This window comes from Macaca nemestrina, chromosome 1 (assembly GCF_043159975.1).
Source record: "Macaca nemestrina isolate mMacNem1 chromosome 1, mMacNem.hap1, whole genome shotgun sequence".
NCBI lineage: Eukaryota > Metazoa > Chordata > Mammalia > Primates > Cercopithecidae > Macaca > Macaca nemestrina.
In genome coordinates, this window is record NC_092125.1 from 163,945,798 (window position 1) to 163,972,379 (window position 26,582).

Here is a 26,582-nt window from a genome sequence, read left to right on the forward strand (position 1 = left end):
TTAGTAGAGATGGGGTTTCACCATGTTGGCCAGGATGGTCTTGATCTATTGACCTCATAATCCACCCGCCTTGGACTCCCAAAATGCTGGGATTACAGGGGTGAGCCACCACTCTGGGCTGGGATTCTCTTAAAAAAAGCCATGAACATAGTTCACAGTACTTTGAACTTTCTCTCAGAGATGGGCAAGTCCTTTAGCCAGGTAAGTGCTTCTGTTTCTCCACAAAGTGTCTCCAGCTCCTTTTTAAAATCTCAAGGGGCTCTGAAATGGTAACAAAGAAGTCAGAAAGAAGGTGAAAGGGATAGGAGTAACTTTGACCATATCTTCTAGCCTAAAGTCAGAGAAGCAGAGAGTTACAGATGGGATGGTGAGTGAGGTAGGAAAAGTCTAAAATTTGAATGAAGACTAAAGCATGGACCAACAATTTGGACTGAGATAGTCTAATAACAACATTGAGACCATGTTTTGTGAATTAAAGCAATCACAAGGCTGTTTATTACCCAACGATGGGTTAATGATATCAAGGCAGGGTAAGATGAATCCCCTTTCAATGCACAGAAGGTAATGAAAATACAGTTACATCTTAATTGTGTCATGAAATGTGGTTGTTCAAACTCAAAATTATACATACTGGGACGTCTAGAATAGAAGGAGAATGTCATGAGCCTGGTTGTAGGGGTGAGGAAGGCTACTAGAAATTTTGTTCAGTTTTCTGGATATTCCTAGGAAGCAGAAATAATAAAAGGAGATCTAGATGGGTTTCTCTATAAGATTATGGGAAGCTTCTTGTTCATTTAGTTAATTGTAGCTTTGGCAAGAACCATTGCTTTCTGGGGCATGATTTGGAAGACATTCTGGATTACATGTTTTGGCAAACCATCATTTTTGTCAAATATCAGATAGACTGACATCAGTATAAGAAAGTGCTGGGGGTTGAAAACTAAATTAAGCTAAAATAGGGCAATCTTCATGAAATTAAGTGCCTTGAATGTATGCAAGTTTTATCAAGAGAGGCTCTCTCGGTGGGACTTTAATCCAGAGCGGGTGTCCTAGATATTGATGTGTAGTCACATCGTGGCAGACTAAGTCCACAAAAACTTCTGTCGGAGCTTTTGGGTAGCTATAAATGCCACTGGAGTGTTGTTGGAGAGGACAGACTTGTTGCTCACTTCTCAAGTTTCAAGAGGAGGCATTTTCCCTAAACTTTCTGAACTCTTGCCCCATTTTTTCTTTCTCACAGATGTTTAAGGAATTGTCTGATTGGCAAGTTCTGAAGAAGATGTGAGCACAGATGCAAAGCTCAGACACTTCCTCTGTCTTTCTCGTGGAGTCTACCCGAAGATATTTGGTTTTGCCTCCAAGGCCTCAGTTGTACAGCAGTAAGCCCCATGGGATGAGGCTAGACGTGCTAAGTCTTAGGAAGATCCTTGTAGCCATGCACTTAAACCACCTCCTCCAGTATCAGTTTTATCACTAATGAACTAAATAGACAAAAAGTAGCTTTTGGTGACTCAAATAACACCTGGAGACATTTTTGATGAAACTAGGGCATGGGGCTATGGGCTGTCAGCTTTAGCTATGCAAGATTTTGACTTTGGGGTTTATTGTAGGGCATAGCGGTTTTATTCCTAAGCAAATAGTGGTTTTTGGGCAAATGGGACAGTTTTATCATTAATGTACTGGCCCTGGTGGCCTGAGCAGATGCTGGCTGAGCTACTGCAGTTTGATCTTGATCTTTGAACTGTATTATCACACAAGCACTGTCCACGGCCTTATCACTCAGAGAAAGCTTATTATGGTTTTGCCCACAGTGGGGTGGTGAATCTGATTAATAAACATGAAAAGTAGTTTCACGTGCTTACTATACAGAGAATCTACTCTCTCTTCAGTGGAACTGAAAAAGTTAACAAAGAAGTTATTAAAATTATTGCACACTTAAAGGCTATGAAGAGAAAGAAGAAAGGCTGTGTTTGGAGCACGTGGATTTTAAGAATTGAGTTTGTGTAATATCTCCAGGAGGAACTGCAGTTGTGTGAAAGAGGCATGTTTTAGTTTTTTTATTAGAACAGAAGCAGTGGAAAAGAAAATTAAACAAATAGAAAAACGGGTTGATTACTTTGGAGGAAAAGAGAGATTTCCTTAGAAGAATTATGGAGATTTTATGAGACCAATTATATAGCCATGAAGTAGAGAATGGTATCTTGATGCTTGAAAGCAACAGATATTAAAAGCAGAAGGATAGACCCAGATCTGATTGATCTTAAAAAGGAAGGTAGAAAAGCAGATGTTTCAGCTATTATCAGATGTGCTAGTCCATTTGCATTCTTATAAAGGAATACCTGAAGCTGGGTAATTTATAAAGAAAAGAGGTTTATTTTGGCTCATGGTTCTATGGGCTGTACAAGAAGTGTGGTGCCAGCATCTGCTTCTGGTGAGGTCTTAAGGAAGCTTATGATTATGGCAGAAGGCAACAGGGGAGCTAGCATATCACATGATGAGTGGAAGCAAGAGAAAGTGATTTAAACAATCATGACTCACATGAACTCAGAGCAGGAACTCATGCATTATCACAAGGACAGCACCAAGCCTCATGAGGAATCTGCCCCATGACCTAAACGCCTCTCACTAGGCCCATGTTAAACACTGGAGGTCACATTTCAACATGAGATTTGGAGGGGGAGAAAACATCTAAGCCACGTCATTCCACTCCTGTCTCTCTACATCTCTTGTTCTTCTCACATTGCAAAATACAGTCATCACTTCCTGATCATCCTTAAAAGTCTTAATGAATTCCAGCATCATTCAAAAGTCCCAAGTCCAAAGTTCGAAGTCCCATCTGAGACTCCTATGAGCCTGTCAATTAAAAAATGCTGCTATAAAGACACATGCACACGTATGTTTATTGCGGCACTATTCACAATAGCAAAGACTTGGAATCAACCCAAATGTCCATCAGTGACAGACTGAATTAAGAAAATGTGGCACATATACACCATGGAATACTATGCAGCCACCAAAAAGGATGAGTTTGTGTCCTTTGTAGGGACATGGATGCAGCTGGAAACCATCATTCTTAGCAAACTATCACAAGAACAGAAAACCAAACACCGCATGTTCTCACTCATAGGTGGGAACTGAACAATGAGATCACTTGGACTCAAGAAGGGGAACATCACACACCGGGGCCTATCATGGGGAGGGGGGAGGGGGGAGGGGGGAGGGATTGCATTGGGATTTATACCTGATGTAAATGACGAGTTGATGGGTGCAGCACACCAACATGGCACAAGTATACATATGTAACAAACCTGCACGTTATGCACATGTACCCTACAACTTAAAGTATAATAATAATAAATAAATTAAAAAAAAAAAAAAAAACAAGTTATTTACTTCCAAGATACAATGGTGGTATAGGCATTGGGTAAACGTTTCCATTCCAAAAGGGAGAAATCAGCCAAAAGAAAGAAGCAGTAGGTTCCACACATGTCCGAAACCCAGCAGGGCAGACTTAAAACTTTAAAGCTCCAAAACAATCTTTGACTCCATGTCCCACAACCTGGGAACACTCCAGGTTGTGCCGAGCAGGCTCTCAAGGCAACTCCTTGGGCAACTGCACCTCTGTGGCTTTGTATGATGCAGCTCCTGTGGGTGTCCTCACAGGTTGGAGTTGAGTGCCTGTAGCTTGTCCAGGTCAAGGATACAAGCTGCCGGTTGCTCTAACATTCAGGGGTCTGGAGGACAGTGGCCCAATTCCCACAGCTCCACTAGGCAGTGCTCCAGTGCTGACTCTGATTCCACAGTTTTCTTTGGGACTGCCCTTGTAGGGACTCTCTGCAGGGCCTCTGTCTCTGCAGCAGCTTTCTGCTTGGGCACCCTGGATATCCCACGCATCCTCTGAAATCTAGGTGGAAGCTGCCAAGCTTCCTTTATTCTTGGATTCTGTGCAGCTGCAGACTTTACACCACATGGAAGCCACCAAAGCTTATGGTTAGTGCCTTCTGAAGTGACAGTCTAAGCTGTACTTGAGACCCTTTAATCTAAGGCTGGAGCCAGAGCAACTGGCATGTGGGGGGCTGTGTCCTGAGATAGCACAGGGCATCAAGGGCCTGGGCCTCTTCCCTGAAGCCATTCTTTTCCACTAGGCCTCTGGGCCTATGATGGGAGGGTTTGCCTCAAAGATTTCTGACAGGGCTTTCAGGCCTTTTTCCATTTTCTTGGCTATTAGTGCTTGGCTCCATTTTGGTCATGCAAAGCTCTCCAGCAGGTGGTGGCTTTGAATCTTATTTCAGTTCATCTCCTAAAAATAGCCTTTCCTTCTCTATCACATGGCCAGGCTGTGAATTTTCTAAACTTTAATGCTGTGCTTCACTTTTAATTATAATTTCCAAATTTAAGTTATTTCTTTGCTCCTGTATCTGATGACAGGCTGTTAGAAGAAGCCATGCCACATTTTGAATGTTTTTGTGCTTATAGATTTCTTCTGCCAGATACTCTAAGTCATCACTCATAAGTTCAAACTTCCACAGATTTCTAGGGCATGGACACAATGCAGTCAAGTTCTTTGCTATGACATAACATAGGTGACCTTTACACCAGTTCCCAATAATTTCCTCACGTCCATCTGAGACCTCATCAGCTTGGATGTTACTATCCATATTTCTATCAGCATTTTGGTCACAAATACTTAACAAGCCACTTAAAAGTTTCAATTTTTCCCTTATCTTACTGTCTTCTTTCAAGGTCTCCAAATTCTTCCAACCTCTGCCTATTATCCAGTTCCAAATGTATATTTATAGCAATTCCCCACTCCTCAGTACCAGCTTTCTGTTTTAGTCCATTTGCGTTGCTATAAAGGAATACCTGAGGCTGAGTAATTTATAAAGAAAAAAAGTTTATTTTGGCTTAAGTTTCTGTAGACTGTACAAGAAGCATGGCACCAGCATCTGCTTCTAGTGAGGACCTGAAGAAGCTTATGATCATGGTGGAAGTCAAAGGGTGAACTGGCGTATCACATGATGAGAAGGAGGAAGAGGAAGTGGGGGGTGGGGGTACCACACTCTTTTAAACAACCAGATCTCATGTGAACTCAGAGCAAGAACTCACTTGATATCATGAGGACACCATCAAGCCATTCATGAGGGAGCTACCCTCATGAATCTAACACTACCTACTAGGCCCACTTCTAACTTTGGAGGTCAGATTTCCACATGAAATTTGGAGGGAGAAAATATCCAAACAATATCACCAGGTCAAAAAATTGTGACTGAAGTCTAAAGACATCTAACTGAAGCTGAGAGACAGAAACTCAGAGAGCAGTGTGGAATGTCTGGAATGAATCTCCAAGAGGAGAAATAAATCAGGGAAAATCAGCCTTTTAAAGCTATGGATAACAAGTCCAGAGTGAGAGCAATTAGAGAATTATAGCTTGAAGAATGATGACACTATACCAAATGTCCAGGAAATTTGAGCAGATATAAGAAGGCAAAAGATTAAAAAAAAATTTAAAGCCTTATGAGATAAGTTTCAAAGTGGTAAAATTATTATAGTTGAGGGTACATGTAATTGCCTTGCCCTAAGGGAACACTCTAGAAATCTCAGGAATTAGGGGAAATGCAGCAGGATGAGGCAAGTTACAAGTGGCCTTGGAAAAGGCAGGCAGAGCAATAAGAGATAAAGTCCAGGCTTGGGTTTGATAGTGACTTCATGGGAAATTTTTTCCTGGATGGGATTATCGAACCCAGGAAGGAGAGAATGGACATGATCTGCTTGAACAGTGGAGGCTTCTGGAAGACTCAGAACTTATTGATTTTGTATCTCTCACATATGAAACCTCATGAGACATTTAAGAAAATAAGTTCAAAAAAATATGTTTGCTTCTGAAAGCAATAGACAACTAAAACACAAAGTACTGGTAAATAGTGCCAGTTTTACATTGTTAAAGAAAGAAAGAGATTGACTATGGGAGCAATTTAAACTCTCAGCAACTCGGTTCAGACCCCTGAAATAGAGTTGTCAGATTTAGGAAATAAAAATAAAAGACACTTGTGATGCTAATTTTATGTGTCAGCTTGGCTGGGCTACGGTGCCCATATAATTGGTCAAACCTTATTTTGGATGTTTCTGTGAGGGTGCTTTTGGATGAGATTAACATTTAAATTGGTGGATTTAGAGTAAAATAGATTGTCGTGCATAATGTCACTGGGCCTCATCCACTCAGTTGAAGGCATTAACAGAAAAAGAGACCAACCTTTCTATAGAAAGTATTTCTGCTAGCACACAGCTTTTAGACTTGAATGGCAATGTCAACTCTTCCCTAGGTCTCCAGCCTATCAGCCTATCCTGCAGATTTTGGACTTGCCTGTCTCCAAAATCATGGGAGCCAATTTCCTAAAATAAATCTCTCTGTATACATACACACAAACATTCTATTTGTTCTGTTTCTCCTGAGAAGACTGACTAACACAGACACTCAGTCAAATTTGAGTTTCAGATAGGCAATGATTTTTTTTAGTAGAAATGAGCCTAAATATTGTACGGGATATACAGATGTCTATACCTATATCATCTATATCTATATCTAATCTATAGATTTATATAGAGAGGGGTCAATGTGATTTATTGTAAGGAATTGGTTCATGCAATGATGGAGGTTGAGTAGTTCCATAATCTGCTGTTCATAAGCTGGAGACCCAGGAAAGCCAGTGATGTAGTTTGAAGGCATGTGAGACACGGACCCAACAGTGTAGACTCCTGTCCATGTCTGTGAGCCTGAAAACCAGGAGCACCAAAGGCAGGAGAAGATTGATGTCCCAGTTCCAGCAGTGAGCAGAGCCACATTTTTGTTCTATTCACGTCCTCATGGATTGGATGGTCCCCACCAACATTAGGGAGGGCTGCCTGCTTTAGGGAGAGCCCACATTAGGGAGGGCCACCAACTTACATACCATGTTTTTTTTTCTGAGAACATTCTCATAGACACACCTGGAAATAATGTTTAACCAGATCTGTGCATACTGTGGTCCAGTCAAGTTTACATATAAAATTATCCAACATGCTGTGTATTACAAGCACACAAGAGGGAGAGCCATACAGCGGACATTAAATCAATGTTTGTTGAATAAACTAGTGTAATTTGATCATCATATTTTGGAAGCTTCGAGAACAATGTAAGACACAATTTGAGATGACAGTAGAATATAAAGTGTCAAGGCCTTGGTTTAGAATGGTCTTGGAGTTAAATCCACATTGCTGCTCCTCTCTGCTCCCAGTAATCTCAGAAGGACCCATGAAAAAGTATGGATTGATACCTGGGTAAAGTCTGCCCTAATAAATGCCCCTCTAGCTGTCTAAAGCCTTAATATTTAAGCCTAATGGCTTAAGAGATAAAGATTTTAGGGAACGTTAGAAGTGAGATGCTTATCATGCACTCATCTATTTTCTGTGTGGAGGGATTTCCCCAATACTCTTGACGTCTTATATGGTTTCTAACCTCGTTAGGAAGTGAGGTGATTTACCCAGTTAATAAATTTTGGAGGAGAACTGGGCATAAGAAGCCCAGTGCCTTGTTCCATCTTTCTTTGAGATGGAGCTGCTTCAGGTAAGATACACTACATGAATCTGCTCCTCACAGTTGTAAGTTTTGTAGGAGGAGTTCCCCAAAAAAGCCCTGTGGTTTTTTGTACTGCTGTGTTTAGGTGGATGGATATGCCCATTTCTAGAGTATATTATGAAAAAACCCCATGGTTGCTAAAAATCCCAACTGTGTTCTTCAATCTAACCATCATAAATAATAAAGATCAACCATCATCAGGATCTTTACCATTTAAAAATAATGCATGATATCCTGTTAATATTTTAATTGGTTTCAAGATTGTTTTGCAATATGAAAATTATCTATCGGATGCCTTTAAACTCCAAATGTACTTTCAACTACAACTACGGTGGCTTAAATCAAGTTGTTTCTTTTCTTTTTTTTCTTTCTGTCTTTCTTTCTTTTCTTTTTTTTTCTTTTTTTTTTTGAGACAGAGTCTCCCTCTGTTACCCAGGCTGGAGTACAGCAGGGTAATCACAACTCACTGCAGCCTCGACCTCCCAGGCTCAAGCAATCCTCCCACCTCAGCCTCCTGAGTAGCTGGGACTACAGGCATGTGCCACCACTCTCGGCTAATTTTTGTTCTTTTTGTAGAGACAGAGTTTCGCTATGTTGCTCAGGCTGATCTCATGCTCCTGAGCTTAAGCGATCCACCTGGCTCAGCCTCCCAAAGCATTGGGATTACAGGGGTCAGCCACTGTGCCTGGCCAAGTTGTATCTTTTATAATTCATTCCTTTTTATGTTTTCAAACTTTATTAGAGTGTTGACTGCATACCAAACGCTGTGCTTAATGTTAGTGATAGATAGGATGTGTCTGTTTGCCCTTAAGCAATTTACAACTCACTGGGGAAGAAATAGACATGCAGACAATGAGATAAAATACAATTAGATGAGTGCTACAATAATAATCTTTTTGTAATGCTTCAGGAACACATACAAGGGAGGTCCTGAAACCATCTCTATAAACTTCATAAAATTATTCAGGTAAGAAGGGAGGGCAGAAACAAGAAACAAAAATAAACCAAACTTTCAGCCCATTCAATGTTAAACATGAGGCCAGCTTGCCCTTTGACCTGCTTCCTGGTGGTTGTTTGGGGCCTATTACCTCAGAATCACCCAGACCCTGTTACAAGATTATTTCCCCTTAGCTGCTCTATAGATAACTTCCTGAACATTATGAAACATGGTTTTCCCTTTGAGATATTCTTTCAGGTCCTGCATGCTAGTAAAACTGCTGGTATCAGCTGCTCTGAAGGACCTCGCTAACGCAAGCTGGTCTGAAAGACCCCACAACAAGCTGACTCACCAAAGAATGGGCTTCCATGTATTGATGATTTCATTCTCTTTACCTCAATCAACCAACAACCCCAATTTTCCAGCCCCTTATCCTCTATGATTCCCTTAAAAAGCCCAGCCCAGAACTTCAGGATGGGGAAATGGATTTGAGGGTCTCCTTTATCTCCGCACTTGGTCCTCTGCTCTGCGATTGTTTAACTCTTTCTCTGGGGCAAATCCAGCTGCCTTAGTGTAACTGGTGTGTTATTGCATGGGGGGCATGTGAACCTGTTGGTCCTTTAACAGTCCTGACCTCTGCCAAGAAGAGGAGGAGAGGCATCAGGGAAGCTTTTATAAGGAAGGAATGAATAACAAGACAGTTACTACTAATATGAGAGGAAGGGTGTAAAAAGGGCTGACATTTTTTTCAAAAAAATCCTTCATCAGATAACAAAACTAACCTTTGTCAAAAATATGTAGTAGTTGAAATTTGCTTTTCAAATCCCTCACTTAAATATTTTTCAGACTTTTTCCTACTTCTTTCCAAATATCCAAAGATCTCTTGCTGTCTGATTCCTTCTAGTTATTGAGGCCATTGATCTGAAAACACTTTCACGTTGAAGAGTTTTATGACTTGACTACAGTTACTCCTCACAGATATTTGCATTTTTTAAAAAGCCCAGTGGGAGCTCAAGTCCTAACACAAGTGACTGATTTGCTAAGCCATAGGTGCTAGGAAAATAAGTGGCAATGGATCTTTTAAAAAATTATATCCTATGTAGCATCTCAGGAAGGGTTTGGCTGCAAAAATAACTATGGAGGCTGGAGCCAAGCTATGGACCTTCCATAGAAGAGCTTATGATGCACTTTTGGCAAGTTATTTGCCTGAAGTTTGAATGAAAAAACCATCTAAATACACCTAAAATCTTCAACTTGGTACCAAATTTGCATTAACTTGATTTCAGTTTTCTGAAGGTCTAAGAATATGCAGGCTGTGAATCTAATTTGATATAATCCTTTAATCTTATTTTTATATTATGCTAAAATAAATAGTCAACTGTATTAATTTTGGATGTGCAGATAAAATTCGACTGAATACAACTTCACTTTTTAAAATTATTGTTATGAAACTGTTTAACTGCAACCCAAGATAGTAATAGACGCATAATATGTAATAGGATTTTCTAGCTTACTCTTAGAGATAATGAGAAATCACTAACCACTTGTTTCTCTTGAGCCCCCTTGTACTAAAATCATATATGGTATTCTTTCAGCTTTGTTGTAAAACTTAGTAATAGTCACCTTAATGATGAACCTAAGCAATCAGGAGTGGGGAAGACTGGAATGCATGCACCTGACTAGAGATAAACAGAGCTGGGTAGGAATGTTTAGTTTGGTGTCTCTGATATTGCAGCATGAATATTAATTTATAATTTGTGAAACTATATATACATGTTATATGCATTTCTTTGTAGGTATGATATTTTACATTTTAAATATTTAAGGGTTAAGCAGAAGATGAATTCCAGAGAGGGAAAATGAGGATATAGCATGGTATAGGCAGATAGCATAAAACAGTATGACTAAGACAGTTTTTAGAGTAAAACTTAGGTTTATATCTCAGCTTCAGCACTTACTAGCTATGTGACATTGCATAAATTACTGAACCTTTCTGAGCTCCTGCAGCCCTTTCTGTAAAATCTGACTAACATTTGCTTAAAGTTGAAAGGAAGAAGGGCTGGCCATAGAGTGTGAGAGACACAGGGGAAGTGAGTCAGATTTTAAAACAGAAAGACATTGGATTAAGGAATTTAAAGGAGAAACTGAAGATGATGACAATGTAAACTGCTCACAAACTACAGGGCTCAAATAGAAAAAGAGGGAACTGAATGATATATAGGTACCTGGAAGTCACTGTGACATTAGTGCCCTGATTCCTGATATACCAAGTACCACCTCCTCTATCCTTTGTTCCCATTCGCAACCATAAAATATTTTGGGATAGTTGAGTATCTATAGACAAATATGTAGTATATGCAAAATAAGGGATATAGTGTTGAGTAATCTTACCTGCTCCATTGCTTATGCTAAGCCAAATAACCAATATAAAATCTGAGATTGCTTCTAATATTAAACCAGCTCTTGAAAGTGATTGGTTTAGTACAATAGGGTGAGGCCAATGAATACATAGCATTCTCCTGGTGTACAGTAATGGTCATGAATGGGGATGGAACCCCATTTAGGCCAACAAAATGATAAAATAGGGAGTATTTTCCTAAGGCTTCTACAAGTTTTTTTTTTTTTTTTAACATAAAAAGAATCCAGGAAAGAGACAGCATTTCTTCCTCTGCAAATTTTCATGCACATGCATGAGGTTTATAACTGCAGAACATCGCTGCCAGCCCAAGAATAAAGCTGACATCCAGAGAATGGTGACGTTCTGAAGCCTGTCTTATTTCTAAACTTCCAGTTATGCAAACCATCAAATTTCTTTAGTAGATATGAGATTTTCCCCCACCCCCTGTTTCATAAGCTCCTGACCATAGTAGCACCAGGTCATTAACATCATAGCTGGGTCCCTGGGACATGGCTTACAAAAAAGGAACTGATAAAGAACACCAGTATCTGGGGATCCAGCACAGACTTGAGGTGAAGTCAACTGGAAAAGGGGTGGCTCCAGGATCTACTCAACAAATAAACTCTACTCCTTACATTGCACTAATGTTCCTTACTTCTTTTACCCGATTTACCATAAAGCATCTGAAGCTTGATTAATTCTCAATCTCTGATTCATTGACACACGTTTAATATACAATTCTTAACAAGAATGGTTTGTCAGACTTCTCAGTTCTTGAAGGAGGAAACTAAAATGGAAAACAGAATGTCAAAAGAAGAGGTAGTTAAAAAGCAAGAACACTTACAGCAAAAGTGACAGCTGACAACTGGATATGTAGGGAAGCAAACAGACAGAATTCCATTATTACACTTTATAATAATGGCAGATTATAAAACCATCCTTGAGTTACTAGGAAAAGCCTAAATCATATTCAATGGCTTCTACTGCGAAGGTAGGAATGTCACGAATCATAATGATTTTTACCAAGCTGGTTAATATTAGAATATTTTCACATTTGAAAGGGTAACATTCAGTTATATAAATGCAAAATAATTTGAAGTGTTATCTCTTGCTAATATTAAAGAAATCCTGTTAGAAGGGTAAAATAAAGGACCAAAACCCTTCAAGGAATTTCTGTTATTATTCAAAAACTCAATAGACAGGCATCATGTACTTTTAGTGTACATAATATTGACTCAGGTTGATTTCAGAAAATAAATTACACCGTCATAAATATTTCTCTATAAAAATAATAATTTCTCTTTTTTTCTTTTCTTTTTTTTTTTTTTTTTTTTTTTTTGAGATGGAGTCTTGCTTTGTAGACCAGGTTGTAGTGCAGTGGTGTGATCTCGGCTCACTGCAACCTCCGCCTTCCAGGCTCAAGCAATTCTCCTGCCTCAGCCTCCTGAGTAGCTGGGACTACAGGCGTGTGCCACCATGCCCAGCTAAGTTTTTTGTATTTTTGTAGATATTGGGTTTCACCATCTTGGCCAGACTGGTGTCGAATTCCCGACCTCTGGTGATTCACTCTCCTCAGCCTGCCAAAGTGCTGGGATTACAGATGGGAGACAACAGGCCTGGCCTAAAATAAGTTTCTTTTTTTAAGCAGACCGCAACCACAACTTACTAACAAGAATTTATTTGCTATTGACAACTAAGTTGGACTAAGTAAAAGATAAATAAATGAAAAGATGCGGCAAAGCTAATGAAACAAAGTTTAAGAAAATACAAATTTTTGGCCGGGCGTGGTGGCTCAAGCCTGTAATCCCAGCACTTTGGGAGGCTGAGACGGGTGGATCACAAGGTCAGGAGATCGAGACCATCCTGGCTAACATGGTGCACGGTGAAACCCCGTCTCTACTAAAAAATACAAAAAACTAGCCAGGCGAGGTGGCGGGCGCCTGTAGTCCTAGCTACTCGGGAGGCTGAGGCAGGAGAATGGTGTAAACCCGGGAGGCAGAGCTTGCAGTGAGCTGAGATCTGGCCACTGAACCCCAGCCTGGGCGACAGAGTGAGACTCCGTCTCAAAAAAAAAAAAAAAAAAAAAAAAAGAAAATACAAATTTTGTAAAATTAATTTGAATACATATAATTTCATGATTGTTAAGTCCTCTTGATGAACTGACCTTCTTTATCCCTTGTAAGGTTTTGCTCTGAAGTTACTTTTATCCTGATATTAATATAGTTACTCTAGCTTTCATTTAAATAATTTAGGATGGTATTTCTTTTTCCATCCCTTTATATTTAACCTTTTTGTATTTTTGCATCTAAAGGACATTTTTATAAGCAAAATATAGTTGGTCTTTCTTTTTTATCCAATCAGACAAGCTTTGTCTTTTAACCAGGGTGTTTACACCATTTACACTTAATGTAATTATTGATATATTAGGACTTAAGTGTAATACATCTAATTTTATTATTTGTTTTCTGTTCTGTTCTCTTGGTTTCTTGTTTCTATGTTTCTTTTTCTTTCACATCCTCTAGGTTACATAAATATATTTAGTTCACTTTTGATTTACCTAAAATGTTTTTGAGTCTATTATTTTGTCATCTTCTTAGTGGTTGCTCTAGGTATTACAATATACATATGTAACTTATCACAGTCTACTGGTATCAGTGTTACACAATTTCAAGTGAAGTAGAGAAACCTTATATCAATTTAGGTCCCTTTACCCTTTCTACTTTTTAAATATTAATTGACTTAATTATTTCATCTACATACATGTGCACCACATCAGATGGTATTATAGTTTTTGCTTCAACCATGAAACATAAGGTAAAGAAAATTCTACTATTCATACTTCTATTTTTATTCATTCTACTGTTCTTTACTTCCTGAAGGTACAAGTCTTCTTTTGTTAAACTTTTTCTTTGTGTTTGGAGAGTTCTGTGTAGCCATTGTTTTGGGGAAGGTTTGTTAGCAACAAATTCTCTCAGTTTTCCTTCTTCTGAGAGTGGTTTTATTTTTCCTTGATTGCTGAAGGACGGTTGAGTTGGATATAGGATTCAGAGTTGACAATTCTTATAACACTTGAAAATCTTGTGTGTCATTTCCTTCTGGCCTCTGTGGTTTCAGATGAAAATATACTGTCATTTTAATTGATGTTCCTTTATATGTAATGAGTTATTTCTGCTCCTTTATATGTAATGTATTATTGCACTCTGGTGGTTTTTAAGATTTTTCTTTATCTTTGGTTCTCACAAATTTAATTATGAAATGTCCTGTTGTGGATTTTTTTTTTTTTTGGTTTATCTTCTTTGGTGTTGACCCAGCTTCTTGAATATCTAGATTTATGTCTTTTGTCAACTTGTAGAAGTTTGCAACCATTACTTCTTAAATACTTTTATCTGTCCCATACTCCTTTCCTCTCCTGGGATTCTGATGATACAAATATTGTATCTTTTATTATTTTTCCACAAATCCCTGAGGTTCTGTCCATTTTTGTTTAGTATATATTCTCTTTGTTGTTCAGATTGAGTAAATTCCACTAATCTACATATTCGTTTAATCTATTTTCTGTAATTTTCACTCTACTATTGAGTCCATTAAGTGATATTTTTATTTTGGTAATTTTGATTTTCAGTTACATAATTTCCATTTGGTTCTTTTTTATAAGTCCTTTTTTTTCCCCTGAGATTTTCTGTTTTTCTTGACTTTTTTCAAGAGATTATGTAATTGTCTCCTGAAGCATTCTTATGATGGATGCTTCAATTTCCTTCTCAGAAATTCCATTATCTAATTCGTCTTAGTATTGGGGTCAGTGGAATGTCTTTTCTCAGATTGTGGTTTTTCTGGTTCATGGTATGATGAGTTACATTCAATTGCATTTTGAATATTTTGATTATTATGTTAGGAGACTTTTAATCCTATTGAAATCCTTTATTTGAGCAGGTATGTATCCTGTTTAGGTTTAGCTTATAGGGTTTGGACTAATTTTGTGGGCTTTAGTTCCAATGGCAGTTAGTGTTCTGATTTTTTATAATGCTAATGCTAATCTGGTCTGCTTCATTCTTCCGGCACTGTTGGAGCTTCTGCCAAAACTCCGCTGGTGTCATCTGCTAGAGTTAAAAGTGCTGCTCTGGGTTCCCTAATATTCCTAGGTAAATCTCTGGGAAGGCACAGAAGCCACTGGGCCTGGGTCTCTTTATGACACTGGGTGAAAGATAGGAAGACACAGGGCTTTACTGCTGCCACCATTACTACCAGATAGATCTGCCCACCAGGGAGAGCAGAGCAGGGATGGCCTGCGGCCTTACTGTTCTGTTTCTGCAGGTGAATTGAACTGCCTGTCGATTAGGACTATAGAATAAGATATCGGTGGCTCTCTTCCAAGCCTCTGTTGTTTTTCTCTCTCTTGGTCCTCTGGACTGAGAGAGTAGGATTCGCTTTTGTTTTTTTTCCTTCTTTTCTTCATGCCTGTCGACAGTACCAGATTGCAAGCCTGTCTGGTATGCAGTCGAGGGATATATAGGAGATAAAAAGAAAATGCAAGAAGCATACCATGATGTTTTTCTTTAAGTCCTGATGTCCCAGTCAGTTTGCCTTCTTCTTCGAAGCTTTCAGAGTCCTTTTAAAATGGTCTGTTGAAGAATTTTTCCAGAGTGTTTAGTTTCATTTAGAATTGAGGATCAGGAAAGGTGAATCTATACTATCTGTTACAGAATCAAAAGCTTGGCCTTCCCTCCCTTTCTTTCATCTTCCTTCCAACTCTCTTTTTCTCCCTTTCTCTTTTTCTTTCTTCATGCCTTTCTTTCCTTCCTTTTACTCCTTCTTTTCTTTTTATCTCTCTTATCCATCTCTTTCTTTATTTCTGGCAGATTCTTGTGAATTTTCATTTTTGAAGTTAAGTAATTAATTCCTTCACTCATTCTCATTCATTCTATAATATCTGTTGAACACCTACTAACTGCCAGACAATATGTCATGTGTTATTAATATAGTGAATAAGAGGGAGTTTTTGCTGCCCAGAAAGTTGACAGTATAATTCTAAAATATCTGTATGTATCTGGGTATGGATCTTATATAACTGATTTTTATACAGTACATCAGAAAACATTTTAATACGCAATCAGATATTTTAATAACTTCAGAAAGTACATTACATTAAATCTTTTATCATTTTTGTTTGAATTGTTCTGATTCCTTTAAGACAATTTACACTTAGGTTGGATGTTCGTTCTCCATTTTTCTACATGTAATTGTTTCCCATCATTATTTATTATTTCATCATCTTTCCTTTGTATTCATGGAGTGCTTCCCCTTCCAATTGTTCCAATTTCTGATATTTTTGCATGTAAATTCTTCTATTGACTCCAGTAAAGATTTTAATTGTGATCTTCATGTTTAGGTTTTTTTTTTTTTTAATTCCCTGCTCAATAATGTTCATTTTTCCTTTTCTTTTCTCTAAAAAAAGTTTTTTCCACATTGTTTATTTTGCAGGTATTTCTTAGAGTATTTCTTGTGACTATTGAAAATTTAATCTCTTTAATTTTTCTTCTAGTTTCTTCATTTATTATTTTTTGAAGGCAAACTCTTCCTTTCCAGGTTAACTTCTTCCCTCTAGTTCTATATTATTTCAAAATATATATTTTTTCTCTTATCACTGAGTATGATCAATAATTATAAGAAAGTCAGTTTGGTTGAAGCACAGAGAGCACAGGAATAGAGTATGAGATGAGGCTGATTGGGTGGGTGGGGGCTAGACTCTGCAAAATCTTCAAATCCACAGTATGGCTATTGTCTTTCTTGAAAGAGCAATGGAAAACCATAGGGTTATTTTAAGATAAAGAGGGTTTTCTAACAGTATGTAGGAAAGCCACTTAGGGGAGCATTTGGTAGAATCTCACACAGAACATTGGCAGAGGTGATTTGTGAACAGATTCAAAACATACGTAGGCGGTCAAGTTGAGAGGCCTTGAAATTAGAGTGAACATAGGAGAGAAAAGGGGAAGAAATGTATGGAAGATGATTCCTAGGTTTATTAATTTTGAACCTAGATGGTTAATAGCATCACACATTTAGACAGAAAACACTGGGAGAAGCTCGGGCTTTGAAAGATCATAGACTTGATTTTGGATTTGTTGGATTTGTTGCATTGTTGAAACATTCAAGAATGTGTCAAGTGCACACTGGGATGAACAGAGGGAGGTTTGGTCTGGATACATCAATTTGTGAGTCATCCGATTATAGGAGTAACTAACACTGCATGTAATGACATTGTTTGTGGAGGAAGTATATTTGGGACAAAAAAGAAGACTTCAAACTATCTTCCAAAATTCTAATATATAATGGCTGTAAAGAGAAAGTTTAGCATGCAAAAGAGTAACCAGAGGGACTATAGAAAAATCATGAAAGTATTCTATTATGGTAGCCAAAGCATTAGATGATCTCTGTCTCAGCGTATTCATGCTGCCATAATGAAATTCCATGAACTAGGTAGCTTATTAACAACAAAAATTTATTTCTCACAGTTCTGGAAGCTGGGAAATGCAAGATCAAGATGTTGGCACATTTGGTACGTGGTAAGTCCTACTTTCTGATTTATAGATGGTGCCTTGTCATAGATTACCTCCAAAAAGTCTATCTCATGATATAACATCAATTGGGTTTTAACATATACAGTTTGGAGGGATAGTAATATTCAGAGCATTGCATTTTTCAAAAGGACAAAATGGTCAACAGTATTGATCCCTGCTAAAAAGTCAAGTAAGATGAGCATTGAAAACAATGCTTGATGGATTGGCAAATGATAGCTTAACTTCTAAAATGGCCCCATGATCATCAATATACTCCTTGATGCTTGAACTGTGTATAATCCCCTCTCCTTGGATATAAGCTGGACCTATCACTTTCTTCTGGACAATAAAATATGGCAAAGGCAATGGTGTAATTATGATCCCACATTTTGAGTTAATCAAAATTGAAATTATCTTGGGTGTTCCTGACTTAATCAGGTGAAAGTACTTAAAAGAGAGACAGGTAATTCTCCCTGAGAATAGGGAGTAAATGGGCTAATTTAGAATGTCCATGCAGCAAGGAACTTCTGGAGGCCTCTAGAACCTAAAAGTGACTTCAGCTGGCAGCCAACAAAAAACTGGGACTGTCATACCACCACAAGGAAACAAATTCTGCCAACAGCCTAAATGAGTTCAGAAGTGAATTATTTCCCCAGTGGAGCTTTTGATAAGACTTCAACCTGGTGATACCTGAAGCAGCGAACTCTGGACTCCTGACCTTCAGAAAATGTGAGATGATAAATGATGTTGTTTTAAGACACAGGTCTGTGCTAATTTGTTACACAGCAATAGAGAACTATTAGAGCAACATAAAAAATTTATTGATGCTCTCTGAACAAAAGCTGTTTCAGTAGAGTGACTGGACAGGAACCAGACTGGACTGGTTTGGAGGAGTGAGTGGGAGGCAAGTAAATGGAGTGAGTATAGATAACTCTTAGATAAATCAACAGATTTTCCTGAACAGAAAACAAGAGTGTAGGGCTGTAGCTGAAATGGGCTGTGGCTTTGAGGACAAAGTTTTTATTTTGTATTTTAATGGGGAATAACTTAAACATGTTTAAAAATCTGTCTTCCACAATAATCTATTTTTACTGAACGTTTACTTGACCATGCCAGATGCAGCATAGGTAGATATAATTCACATTAAATAACTAAGATCTACGTCTGGTGACCTTACGTTGATTTTAACATTGCAAATATTGTAAAGTGGGATAGAGAATTATAAAAGAAAACAATACAAAGTATGCTATTTAGCAAAACCTTCCTGTATACAATATCTCCAAATGAAAGAATGATTTCCTTACTCTGGAGGATCCTATGGTCTGAACCACGTTTCCTTATTCCTTTCAGTTCTTAGTGCAGAAAAGCTTTGATTTGACTTTCTACGATAGTTCTCAAAGGTGGAACCTTTGTGTGGGATTTGACCAACAAATCTTGGTGTAGATCTATAGTGAATCTGTAGAATCACAGAAAAACAACTAGGCCATTGTGTTAAACTAATATCAAACATGAATTACCATCGAACATTGCTGCAAGAATTTCAGCTTTATGATATTTACTTAGAACCTCTTCTCCATGCATGATTTTTTCTAAAAACAGTGGTGGTAATATCTGTGCATTTGCATTTCTGATCTCCAAAAACTGCCTTATTATCCTCAAACAAATGTTTAGTTTGAAATAGGAGAACAATAATAACAATTAAAGAAAGAGACAGAAAAAGAGAAGAGAGGAAAGAAAACTCGCTACATCCCAGGTTCTATACCAACTACTTAATATAAATATCTCCCTTCATTCTTAAAATAATTACATTAAGTAGGCTCTAGCATATCCTCATTTTCTTCAGATAAATAAACTGAATTTTATATTTAAAATAACTATTCATGGTCCTGCATCTGGTCAAATTAAGTGTCATATTACAGAATAAATCCTTTTGTGTGTCTCTAACATTAATAGTTTTCACTACCATGATATGTTGCTTCCATTACAAAAAAAAATTGTGGCTTTTATTTTTCTCATGGAATTCACACTAGTCTGTCACATAGCAAGAACTGCTCACTGCACTAACAAGGGAAAATAAAGACCTCTATGGAAAAGAAAACAATTGCATAGATTTTGCATTTTTCAGTACATCTTTCCATGTTCAATAACATACTCCAGCTGAATTTCCTTGGTGACACTTCAAAGACTTCCCTGACTGTCACAATCCAATTGGTAAGAACTTATAACACAAGTGTTGGTTATATCATGTACCTTGCTAAGCACATATTAGGTAGCTTAACATATGTACTTTACATTAGAGAACAATAAAACTTGATTATGAACTATACCAGTGATTATTCCTCTTTTGTATAGATAATGATTTAGCATCATCTGATGTCAATCATTTTACCTAGGCTAGTAGTTTTCAAGCTTGAGCTTGCATCAGAATCTCCTGCAGAGCTTCTTAAAATACAGGTCACCAGGCCCCGCTCTAAGAGTTTCTGATTCGGTAGGTGTGGCTTACAGCACTAGAATTTACATTTTTAACAAGTTCCCAGATGCTTCTGCTGCTGCTCATAGCCTGGAGATCACAATTTGAGAACCACTGGCCCAGACCAGGGTTCAAAAAGATTTTCCATAAAGACCCAGGTGAATATTTTTTTGGTTTTGGGGGCCATACGGTCTCTTGTCACAACTACTCAACTATTCCTTTGTAGTGTAAAATCAGTTGTGCATAATACACCATGAATAAATGATGGCTGTGTTTCAATAAAATTGTACTTACAAAAAAGGTGTCAGGCTGAGTTTCATCGACAAACCATATTGGCCAACCCCTGGTTTAGACCAACTCAGTACAAGAGCCCTGAAATATCACTTTGTTTATGTTAAATGGCAACTCTGTGATAATCGTTTGCAAACATATCTACAAATATCCCTTTTAAGTTTTATTTAAGTAGCTACAGAACTGTACCAGAGACTAAACTGATGGTCTCCTTGAAGCCTAGAGAAGAAACCCCAAAGTTTTTCTATAAACCCAACAGAAATACGTAATACTTTTATGCAAGAGTCTGCGTAGTTATAAATGCCCACGAACTCTATCTTTATTTTCAAGTTTTAGTTTTAGTTAAATATTGTTCGTGGTGTTATAAGCCATAAATCTACCAGGTTAAAGAAGGCCAAAAAACTACTGAATGACATATATGTCAGCTCAGTAAGGTTATCTATTAACTTTATAATAAACAAAACAAGAACACTTCATTTACCATGAGTGTGCCCTGCTTTAATGTAGTTGGTCTTTACCCACAGCAGTATACTTCAAACTAATTTGAAAATGCCACTATAATCTTAAAATTCTACTTAACTGTATACTTCAGTGAACCCACTACATTAGCTTTATCCTTGTAAAATGTAAGTTCCTGTAAAAGGGCAAAATTCTGATAAATTTTTATCATAATGAAATGTGATTTAGTTCCCTGAAAATAATTATATGCAAATACCATGAGGAAACATAGTATTATGAATCATTTTATAAACTCAAAATGTGAACATTATGTCGAGTCTCCAACAATCTACTACATGCTATAGAAAATAAATAAAATCCCTACAGCCAATGGCATATTCTAATATTTAATAATTTGAGGATGAACTAACATGACTTTATACTGGGATTCATGGTATCTATCTTTCAGAACATTTTACTAAATTCAATTAAATCAAATGTTTCCATTTGGCAAACAGGTTTACATTTACCGGCAGATATCTAGTACTTTGTCTAAAGGAGTGGTTTTAAAAAGTTCTCAGTTAAAAAAAAAAAAAATGTTAAAAGAGCCCTGTGGCTAAAGGGAAACTGGAAAGTGTTGATTTTAGATACATTTCAAAAGTTTCTTTACTTCAGGACGTCTCAGAACCATTGCCATGCATGGTATAAATATCTAAGGAAGATTTGTCAGACCGTACAGCCTTTTCCCATCTCATTTGAACAGGGAACTTGATTATCAGTAGAACATCTTGAAGTACCAGAGAAATATCCTTAAGAAAGCAATGTTCTAAGTAAGCACTTACATTCAGGTAACATATGGTAAGTTATTTTTAAAAGACCAACTCAACTCAGCAAATATTCTATTACTTGACTAACCATTTAAAGGTCACTCATTTCATTTTACTATGCTACTCACCAAAATCTATCTAGAACACAGTTAATCCTATTAAACATACTTACACTCCTCTTCAGGCCTTTTCCGAAGTGCTGCACGAACCTCTTTACAAGGACTTCTCTGGTATTGTGGGGGGTTCCTTCCCCTTATTAGGTTCTCCATCCTATAAGAGAGAATCAAAAGAGTATTTTAATACCAAAAGTTTGATAGATGTTTACAAGTTAAATGGTCTAAAATTCAAATACCCACAGAACTTTACTAGACAACACCATGAAGATGACCTGGCAAGGAGCGAGCTGGCAAGGAGCATTGGGGACCATAGTAAATTGGAGAGTGCTTGACTTCTCCAGCATTCCAATGTAAAAAATTTAAAACACCATGTGTATGAAACGTATGCACATTCTTTAATTAGAGAGTGCCGTGGACTGAATATGTCCCTATAAAATTCAAATATTGAAGCACCAGCCCCCAGCATGATTTGAAGGTAGGGCTTGTGGGAGGTAATTAGGTTTAGAGGAGGTTATGAGTGGAACATCCATGATGGGATTAGTGTCTTTACAGGAAGAGAGAGAAATAAAAAGGGAAAAAGAGTAGACTTCTCTCTCTCTCCACCATGAGGGGACACAGGGAGGAAGCTGTCTTCAAGCCACGGTGAAGGCCTCCACAAGGAACCAAATTTATCAGCACCTTGACCTTGAACTTCCTAGCCTCCAGAACTGAGAGCAATACTCTGTTGTTTAAGGCACTGAGTCTATGGTATTTTGTTATAGCAGCCCAAGCTGAATAAAATAAAGACCTATCGACTAAGAGTAATTACTTGTAAAGTAAATAAATTTAAAAATAGGACATCATTCGGAAAGAAAAATCATATCTTTTACCAACATTTCAAGTATCAGTTTTTCACAATGAGATACCACCTTACCCCAGCCAGAAAGGTCATTATTAAAAAGTCAAAAAACAATAGATGTTGGCATGGATGTGAAAAAGGAGCACATACACTGCTGCTGGGAATGTAAACTAGTACAGTCTCCATGAAAAACGGTATGGAGATTTCTCAAAGAACTAAAAGTAAATCTACCACTTGATTCAGTAATCCCACTACTGATTAACCCAAAGGAAAAGAAGATGCTATTTCATAAAAACACCTGCACTCATATGTTTATTACACCACAATTCACAATTGCAAAGATATGAAATCAACCTAACTGCCCATCACCCTATAAGTGGATAAAGAAAATGTGGGATATACATGATATATTGATATATAATATATAACACATATATGACATATATGATATGTATGATATATACTATATATAAAAATGTGGGGTGTATATATGTGCAATATATACACACACATATATATCTACACACAAAATGTATATATGTGTGTAGGATATATATACTACTGGAATATACTACTCAGCCACAAAAAGAATGAAATAATGTTCAGTAACTTGGATGGAAGTGGAGACCATTACTCTAAGTGAAGTAACTCAGGAACAAAAAGCAAATACCATATGTCTTACTTATAAGTGTAAGAACTAAGGTATGAGTATGCAAAGGCACACAGAGTGGTATAATGGACACTGAAGACTCAGAACGGAAAGGGTGGGAGAAGGGTGATCAATGAAAAACTACCTATCGAGTACAGTGTTCACTATCCGGGTGACATGTGCACTGATTCCTAGACTTCACCAATATACAATTCATCTGTGTAATAAAAACCCACTTGTACCCCTAAAACTATTGAAATAAGAAACATGTTCAAAAAGTACCAGTTTTCAGGAATGGAACTGCTGATTTCATTCAATACTAATGACTGAATCAGACCGTTTTTAAATTCTAATAATTGTGATTTTTTGAAAAGAGTGGTTAATATAAATTGTACCTTTCTGTTACCAGTTACATGGTGATGCTGACAACCAGAAAATAATAAATTAATCAAACACAACTTGGGTGAGCATCTGTAGCAGCATATACTTTGTGGTATTTTCCGTTTTCAGTAAAGTTTACAGTTTTGCACATCAGTGTACACTCTACTAACTTCTATAACACTAAAAAAATTGAATGCTCAGGATTTGAAAAAGTAAACCATAGTATTTATCATTTTGAAAATATAAACGTTATTTCTTAACATCTATATGATTATCCTCAACCAGAGATATCACTGGTTTTGATAACTGTCCTGGTTGATAGCATGCATACCATTGAAAACAGTGTGATTATTATGGGTGTACTGGCAGAGGGTTTTCTAGGATTAGTAGTATATAGAGAGGATTATGTTCCTTGTATCTGGAGGGGAAATTGAGAGAGGATGATTCCATAAAAGCAGTGTGTTAAGTGGTGGAAAATATGAGATAAAAAGGCTTTTGGGGTGGAATAGTAACATAATACTACTCCTATGAGAACTTATCATTGGGGCTTAAAAATAGTCTTCCAAATGTACTGAAATCAGTCCATTCATATGTAGAGGCTGCTTTATGTGCTTGTGTGTGTGTGTGTGTGTGTGTGTGTGTGTGCATGCACTCATATGCCTATGCCTATGTTTGTAAAGTATAAGAAATTGTTTTTTAATGTGCAGTGATAACTTGAATCTTAGTTTCACTCAAAATTCATTTCAAGTGAGAAAAAGTTATTTCTCTCAAGATAATGATAATACAATGACAGGAAACCAAGTGGAAACTTGCAGAATTGAAGACATAAACTGCTTCAACATTATATGTGTGCGTGGGGGGCGGGGTGAAGAGTAAGCTTCTAGATCTGTCCCTGCAATTTCACCATGAAGATTAGCTATGCGAACTAAATTATATCAAATTTTCTAGTTTCTGACTCTTGAATTAATTCAACGCACAATTTTGATTATGTGTTTTGGCAAATGCAGAACTCTCCATGATGATCTGATAACAATTTAAGTGAGCTTATAATTATTCACTAGTATTTACAAGCTTAAGATAGTAAATTAGAGCAAACAGAACCTGCACATGCAAATGTCTACATAAAATTGTAGCGTAATTTTTAAAAACACTTTTACTCATTGTGATTACACTCTGATGGGGAATGACAAGTTATGTTGGTTGGGGAATACATGAAAACTACTCTCTTGAATAGGCTATTACTTTTCCTTTTTATCTCTGACTATCGAATATGTGAAAACAAAAGTGGTCTACTGGATTTCCATGTCATTATGGTTGAGGGTATGTCAGAAAAACTCAAAAACATATTAGAAAGTACTTTCAAAGGCTTTAGGAGGACTTAGATGGTTACTATTGGTATCCGAGACCCTCAGGTTAGCCTCCCAGGAATCATGGTGTTCAGAGGTTGTATCTTGGGAATACTCATGAGCAGATATGCAAGAGATTATACAATGCTAGCAATGTAGTATGGCTTAAATGTAATGTTCCTCAACTCTGGATTCAGAATGCCTGGGTTTAACCTCTCTTTTTCTTTCTTAAAGGATGATTTTAGGTAAAGTTACTCACATACTTTGTGCCTTACTTACATGCTGACATACACAACAACAGGATTGTTGTGAGGATTAAATATGGTAACACACGTAAAATGCTTTGCATTGTGCCTGTCACAATGGAGAGCTCAGGAAATGAAGCTATTATTAATAATGATTATCACAAATAGAAATGTGATCATATACTAATATTTTAAATGTTCCATATATTTGGAAAAATGTTACAACTGGTCTTTAGTAAAGAAAATGAAAACAGATAGTACTGTTGAGGAAAAAAAATTTGGCTTACAAATTTTCTGATTATTAGGGAAACACAAAATATCCAGGTATATAAATGGCCAATTTTCATAAATGAAGAACTTAACTAAATATACTTCATTTTTTATCAATAAGATTTAAGGGATTACTAATGACAATCTTCCAAGGACACTAACAGGGATAAAAGTGGGTTGTCGTCACCATGAACTAACTAAAGTTCTACAAAATTACAGGTTTTGTAGAGAATTTAGAAAATATTTCAAAATTTTATAGTTAACTTGGACCTTAGAAACAATTAAAATATTTTGTAATATATTTACCATTTACTTTATCCCTTCATGAATTAAATTACTTCATTTACTTTACCATTTACCATTTACTTCATTAATCCTTTGAACAACCTGATGAAAGAATATTTTAAAGATGAAGAAATTAAGCTCAGATATGCTCAGTGACTTGCTCAAGGCCACATCGGAAGTAGAAGAAGGCTCAACTAAGCTTTAACCAATCTTTTCTGGACTTTTCTAGTTGCTTCTTAGTCCCTTATTTCCATGAGTTCATGATTATAATTCCACTAGGGGACTGAATACCTGAGATTCAAATATATAACATGTTTTTAATTCTGGTAAAATTATCATTAACATAATATTAATATTTATATTAATATCTATACTCAGGAGGCTGAGGTGGGAGAATCACTTGAGCACAGGAAGGTGGAGGCTGCAGTGAGCCATGATCATGCCACTGTACTCCAGCCTGGGCAACAGAGTGAAATCTGCCTTCGTATTTATATGTTATAGATGTAAAATTATATATATATGATATTTATTTTCAAATATATGTTTTTAGTGTTAATCTGTTGATTACATGCTGATTTCTTATCATTTTGCTATTGTCACTGAAATGTTTGCTTCCATCAGTGACATTTTAAGTTTTTGAGAACTGCCAAAAAGATAACTGGGGCCAAAACAATTCACTACAAATTACATGAATGATATACTAATCGATGAAGATACTAAAAGTCATTTTGTTCGTTGGAATGCGATATGTCGTGCCCACTGGAAACATACTTAAAATGAAGTTAAAATTTTTACAGAGCAATGTTTACATCTAAATTATTATATAACTGAAACTTGCATCTTCTTAAGATTACACTTCTGGTTACTTGAACTCTTTCACCACCATTATCTATGATCTACAGTTTGCATTAAATAGTCAGACAAA

General features: G+C 37.0%; 1 protein-coding gene across 13 annotated transcripts in view; it reads right to left on the minus strand.

The window, feature by feature from the left end:
• The window catches only part of LOC105498361 (leucine rich repeat containing 7), a 571,142-nt gene that overhangs the window by 435,116 nt on the left and 109,444 nt on the right, over positions 1-26,582 (minus strand). For all 13 annotated transcript variants that reach the window (XR_011619899.1, XM_024798135.2, XM_024798136.2 and 10 more), the window contains one exon: positions 21,700-21,797. Coding sequence is in view for 9 of the 13 variants with exons in the window: in XM_024798135.2 (XP_024653903.2) it covers positions 21,700-21,797 (98 nt within the window). In the remaining 4 variants the exon portion in view is untranslated. Of the gene's footprint in view, positions 1-21,699; positions 21,798-26,582 lie in introns of those variants that run through there.